The 6,740-nt window shown below is 46.6% G+C and overlaps 1 protein-coding gene across 1 annotated transcript in view; it reads right to left on the bottom strand.

Moving 5' to 3' along the window:
- Positions 1–350: 350 nt before the first annotated feature.
- Positions 351–6,740, bottom strand: part of KLHL3 (kelch-like family member 3) — a gene marked incomplete at its 5' end in the record, with an annotated part of 18,554 nt that continues 12,164 nt past the window's right edge. The window contains 4 exons of the mRNA XM_010191815.1: positions 351–1,003; positions 1,262–1,405; positions 1,621–1,761; positions 5,127–5,255. Coding sequence (XP_010190117.1) covers positions 975–1,003; positions 1,262–1,405; positions 1,621–1,761; positions 5,127–5,255 — 443 coding nt within the window. The remainder of the gene's footprint in view (positions 1,004–1,261; positions 1,406–1,620; positions 1,762–5,126; positions 5,256–6,740) is intronic.

The following is a 6,740-nucleotide window of genomic DNA, read 5'->3' on the forward strand; positions in this document are numbered from 1 at the left end:
TTATCTTGCTCATTAATCACTGCTTGGGTGACAGAGGGTTCTCGTTGTATGCAATGTGTCTACATTAATGGCACTGTAAGGTATTTCTTTTAACATCTAAATGCTCTATTATGAAACGGCATTGAGATGCTGGACAGAGCTAGAACTGGGGCTTTCAGCACAGCTGAAATGCATGAGTTTGGAATATTTTCTATCCAAGCAATGTTTGTTTCACAGGAGCAATAAACCCCACTGGAGCAGCACACGTTTTGTGGGGTTATGAAGTTTTGTGTGGTTCAGGTGCTGAGACTTCAGCCCCAGGGAAGGCACTGCCCAGCAGGTCCCATTACATACAGCAAACAGCATTCATGGCAAGTAGAAAAATCACATGGTATTTATTTCCATCATACGACAAGCATTTTAGGGATACATACAGTAGTCCAGTGGCATATACAAAGGTACGACTGAGACAGCGTCACACTCAAGCCTGAGCACCCTGTTCCAGTCCGTTTCTGCTGACTGCTTTTCTTGGTTAGTACTCAGAAGTTTCCACTGACAGTAGTAAAGTCCACCTTCCAGGCACAGTGAGTAAGTAGTTCAACCAATAATGTGCACAGAGCATCAGTAGTGAAGAAATCCAGAAGTGTTCATTTTTTACTCACAGGCCCAAATGCAGCAGTTTCATTGCATACCAGAAGTTCAGTGCCTGCAGTTCAAGCATAGTATTTATCTCAGGACACTAGCCATTGAGAAGAACAGTTGTTTGCACCACAGACAGCAAGCAACACCTCATGTCTAGCATGAAACACATCCCCAGAGGGATTTTTGCTTTGCTACACTATCCACCGCAGAGCAGACGATGTTTGTAACGTATCACTTGTCACGCTAAGACATTAATGGCAACGAGATGGGTCAAGTCAGAGGTCAGTCATCTTCCCAACACCACCTAGCTGGATCCACTTCACTTCTGTTCCTCACATTGGCTTGATTGTGTGTCACAACGGTTTGTGAATCACAGCCACACCTGTTGAAAGAGTGGACAGACGGATACAGTTATCATAGGAGCAGCTCCTGGGTTGCAATGTGGCTAAGACCACCCTGCAAAGCCAAAGTCCAGCAACAGGATAGCAAAGAGAGAGGCGTCAACTATTTCTATGAAAGGTTCCTCTACCAAAAGTAACACAAAACAAAAAAACCCTGTGAGATTAAAGCTTCAGGAAGCACAGCCCTAGAAGTTTATGAATTATTCCAGCTGTTGCCAGCTCTCCCACAGACTATTCACCTGCGTAACTTCTCCCCGTGCTCATGCTGGTTGGTAATAACGTCCACTTGTCCGTGATGGGGTTGTAGTATTCCACCGAGGCCAAATTGCAGGAACCATCATCTCCTCCCACCACATAGAGGAGACCATTCACCGCACACACACCTCAAAGCAGAGCACAGATGGTTAAACACAAACTAACTCAATCCCCCATAACATGTCACCTGTCACATTCCGATCTATTCCCAAGCAGATACCTCACCTTCCATTTTTATAATTTTCTTACAATACTGATCACTTACATCACTTGAACACTAGTCACATTAAAAACCACACACACAAATGCAACCAAACACCACAGAGAGACTTATTGTGGTTACCTGCATTTCTTCTACACATATTCATGTCTGCTACTTGCTTCCAAGTGTTTGTTCCTGGATCATAGACTTCCACACTCTTCCTTACTAAGGGACCATCATGCCCCCCGGTAGCATATAGCAGCCCACTGAGAACACCAACACCTGCCAAACAGAGCCCAGTGTTAGCCAAATGTAAGGGGAAAGGGTTGGACATCCCTGGATCTTCTACTGGGTATTGCCTTGGCCTCTCCAAGGCATTTCCAAAACGTGGGTCACATATGCCTCAAGATTACCTGGGACATGGTCAACTCTCCACCCAACACATGGCACTACAGCAGACTTGTGCAGTAACGCCTGGCAGACGTCCTGTCTTTCAGGGCTGTGCCCCTTCTGAGGTAGATCTTCGTTTACCTGAGATCAGCAGTCTAGTGCCATGACATTTGTCTGCCTTTATTCAATCTCTTCAGACTGACCCGCTCCTTTTCCCTTTATTTCACTGACTTCGGCATCCCATCCCACCTCATCCCTATCTGCCTGATCTTTTCTGCCATGGAGATCTTTGCTTTTAGTTTGACTCCCACTTCCAGGAGCTTTATTTTTACTTTTCCTGCTTCCTCTGTGTCACATGGCTACATCCTTTGAACACTCTCTTTTCTCAATAATTTACTGGCTCCAGCTGTTGAGGCTGCCCCTGGGTTCCTCTCCCCTGACTCCCACTCCCAAACACGGCAGCAGCACTTGGCACAGAGAAGGTGCCTCCAATGCCACCGTCCCAGCCACTTTCACAGGCCCATGGCTCAGTCTCTGGGAATGACAGGGATCTGAAAGGTGCTTCTACCTATTAATAAGTAAATTAATTAAAATGTTCACCAATCTGTGAGAGTTAAAACTTCCAGCAACGTCTCTTCATTAATAGGTTCAAAGGCTTCTATTAAAATTAAGGAGGGATGTTAGTAAAACAAACATAAATCTGAATTGCATCTTTTCAACCACAGGCACTAATCAGCTGGATGGCTCCCATGCCCTGAAGATGGACTCGGGCTCATGACTGAGGGACAGGCATGAGCTGCAAAGGGGTGCACAGGGAGGAGAGCGGCCCTGCCAGCATAAAACCAATGGGTTCTCAAGTTGGCCCCTGCGGGAATCTGTTCGCCACATGCAGCACAGAAAGGAGAGCACAGGAGCAGCACTGTGATGGTGAGCTGGAGAGCAGGCACCATCCGGGCTTGGGAGCTCCTGTGCCACAGGAACATCTCCTGGTGGAGTGTCACATCACAAAAATACAATGTGCCACATTGCTCTGAGTCTTGCTATGATCAACAGGAGGGCGGACCACAGCAGCCACCATGCTACACCTGCAGGATGGCAACACAAGGCAGGGAGGGAAACCATTTGAGCATTATTGCTCCTTCCTCACCCAAAAACAGGCCAGTACCTAACTGAGACCAACTGATGATTTAAAGCTCTGGCAGGCACACCACCATTCGGGGGACAGGAACACTGCCACAAGTCTACTAAGTGTCACCTCTCTCTTCTCTGGATTTTCTTAACCTGCTACTGCTGGGTTTGGCTTTGATCAGCCATCTCTCACTGCACCAAGAGGTGTTGAAATCCCAACATGATGTTGGGAGTCATGGTTCATCTCTGGCAAACACCAGCAATTAATCTCTAACTGCCATACATATCCACCTTACTGGGCCAAATTCTCAGTCTGGTTGAGGTACTCCAATGTGCACCATCTGGGTAGAGCAGAACATGTCCCAGTGTACGTCCTGGCCCCAGAGCCGGTGCCTCCCAGCTGACTGGGGAACAAGAACTCATTCAACTGGTGAGGAAAGCCTACTGGGCTGGGTTTGCAGCACCTTAGCATTTGACTACATTCAGCTGTTAGCAAAAATAAATGATTTGCCAATTTAAGCAAGTAGGAGAGTCAAAGAGTTGGGAACACTCAAAGTTTTCTCCATCTCTAACTGCCTCCCTGTGTGTCAAGAAAGAAAAGGCACACACAGACAGGACGTCCCTGCCAGGAGGGTAAAGGGATCCCCTTGGCTGGTCCAGCAAATCCGGGCAGTACCTGCACAGCCTCACTGCCAGGACTGGGATCACCCTGGGGACCTGGGAACACCTGTCCTCAGCTCCACTAGATGTCAGCATTGGGGCGGCAATGCCAGCAGCTCCGAGCGCAGTTTCATTTACGGAGCTGTAGATAGACAGATCATGCTGCACCACTGGTGATGAGTGGCACTGGGCTGTCCCCTCCCCGCTGCCTGCTGGAGGGGCATCTGGGTGACAACCAGAACTTGAGGAGTTCAGCTTTCAGGTTGGGAACAGAAGATTGCAAGGCTATTTGGCAAGCAGTATGGAGATGTACTTGCAAAGCAGTGCTCAGAGCAGAGCATTTCAAATGAAGAAAATTCACTAAAATCCATCTCGCTACAGGCGCAAACTGCTTTGCTGTGTTTCACCATGCTGTCAACAACATGAGATACTAATTCTGTTCTTCTATAAGGTTGCATTGGGCTGTGTTTAAGCATCAAGCAGATACTAAAAACCTCTTCAACTGAATTCAAACCAACACTGTGTGACCATATTTGCCTCACCTGGAGTTACAGAGAAGCTTTTAGAGGAAAGAAAGCAGCCTCCCAACCACTTGGCTCAGGACATTCCTCTGCAGGGTTACTTCAGCCACACAAAGGGCAGCCTCTGGGCTTGACTGCCTGTGGGCAACCACCACTCTGGCTGTTGTACAATGAACAACTTGACATCAGGGAGGACCCACCGCACACAAGGAGCAAGACCACCAATACTGACATTTTCTTTCATCTGAAGATGATTTTAAATGCAATGAGTAAGAGTCTTTATCCCTTTCAGAGGGTAACTTCCCCAGAGGATAAGTGCCTACCTGGCTTAACATCATACAGTAAATTACAAATCATCAAGACTAGAATACAATCCTATTTACATGTCCTTACTTCTGATCTCCAGATGACCAACTCTTGCCAGCAAAAGGTACACTAAAAAAGAGCGTAGCAGGGTCGATCCAAGATGAGGTTTTTTTCCAGACTTGGTCTACACATCACCCAGTGCAGATGTGCTTTGTGCTGCAAAGCACCCACTGGATGCTTGCAGAGAAGATCCAAAAGTAAAATCCACCTCACAACCCTCAAATGATAGGAGAGAAGGAGGCACAGTTTGGCTCTCCAGTCCCCAGCTGAGCCTGCAGCTGGCAATTTGGAAAGATAACCTTTTGCTTACAAGGGAGATACATTTGTTAGCGAGGCTACTTAGAAACACTGAACATTATTTCATTAATCCAGAAATTAATTTCAATTTGGCAGATTTTAACGAAGTCAGGAGAGTGGCTGAGAGCTTCCAAGCAATTATGATTTTTCTCCTCATGGGAAGGGGAGAGAAAATAACAGGTTGCATTTGCTAGCACAGCAGTGCCAAAACACACTTCTTCCTTTCCATGAGTAGCGGAGAACCCAGTATCATCCGCTTTTAAGAGCATATATTGGAGTCAGTACCTGCACCGCTGCGTCGAGTGCTCATGTCGGCTACGTAGGTCCATTCGTTGGTGGCTGGGTTATACTGCTCAACAGTACTAAGGCACTGACGGGACGCTCCATCATAACCCCCCACAGCATAGAGCTTACCTGGAAGAAACACACATTGGCATCGGCATTACGGCTATGACTGATTTACCTTGCCATCATGCCTGACGGCCCCAGGTAAGGACAGATCCCAGCTGAGGGAGGCCCTGGGAGACGTGCCTAAACCTGCTGGGATGTCTGGGGAAAATCCTAGCAAAAGAAACTGAAGTAGACTTGCAGACAGGTGGGACTGTTTTTAAAGCTGTTAAACCTGTCAACTAAGACAAGGAAACAACACAACACAACAGCTGAATTAGAAGCCAGAAGCCCAGAGGGTTTTCCAAATGACTTGTTGGCCCAGGAGAAGAGGCAACATCAAAGCATGTTCTGCCGATTGAGCATTTCCTCCTGCTCAGATGCCACAAGGCAAAGTGTGCTGTCAAAGGTCGATACTGTACATTAATTACAATAACACATGAGCAATAAATATGCAATAGCCTCTTATGTTAATGTAATACTTACATGGAAATCTAGACCTGATTTGGAAGAAGCTGGGCCAAATCCAAACTAACCAACACCACCAGCACAGCTATAACCAGCCTGTTCACTCATGCCAAGCAATCACAACACAGAAGACATCACAGGAGACCCTCATTAACATGATGTATCTGTCCCTCCCTACCTCAACACAATTAAAGCTGGACAACATACACCTCATGAGATGGGAAAAACACAGTCAGATATCACAGGACTACAACACACACAAAACAAGGCTGATGCTCTATCATGATCTCCATTCACAAACCTGACTGAATCTTTCCTTATCTCCCTGTATCGTCTATCAGCTTGTTGGGCATTCAGGCAGTAAACTCTGGCCAGAGAAGGTTTTTTTGCTTTTCTTTACTAGAGTACCTAGCACAGAGGCATTCTGGTTCAAGACTGGGCCTCCTAGACACTACAACAACCAATCATCAAAAAAGTTCAACAAATACATAGGAAAATTCTAACCTCAACTTCTGTGCAAAACCCATGAATAAGACCAATTTTCAATCTGTAACAGCACAGCTTGGCCACGTATGAGCTATGCATTCTTTATCATACAAGACTCCCACCAGCAGTTATCAGCTACGGTCTTACGCTTTTCCATCCTTCTGCTTCATCGCTGTTTGCAAGGCTCCAAGAACAGGCCAGCCCTTTTCTTTTCACGGTTCTACCTCGGACCCCTGTTTTCCCTCAGCTCCACCTATGGCCACCTCAGGCTGTGATCATCAGGAGAGGTCTGCAAGGATCAGGTTTGCGGCTGTGCTCCTTGCACCTCTTTTCCTGTCTCTATAAACATTTCAAACACTTATTTGTGCTGTTGTTTCAACTCACCTGGTGTTACTCAATGAATCAAGGCAAGAGTGCCAAACAGAGCAACACAAGATAAAGCTCCCTGGCTGGCATCAATTATTAGACATTTTCAGCACCCACAGACATCAGATCAATCTTCCCCATGTTCAAATAAACACTGTGGATTAACAACAGGCTGCATCGTCTTCCCTACCC

Source organism: Mesitornis unicolor, unplaced genomic scaffold (assembly GCF_000695765.1).
Source record: "Mesitornis unicolor isolate BGI_N332 unplaced genomic scaffold, ASM69576v1 scaffold8639, whole genome shotgun sequence".
Lineage (NCBI taxonomy): Eukaryota > Metazoa > Chordata > Aves > Mesitornithiformes > Mesitornithidae > Mesitornis > Mesitornis unicolor.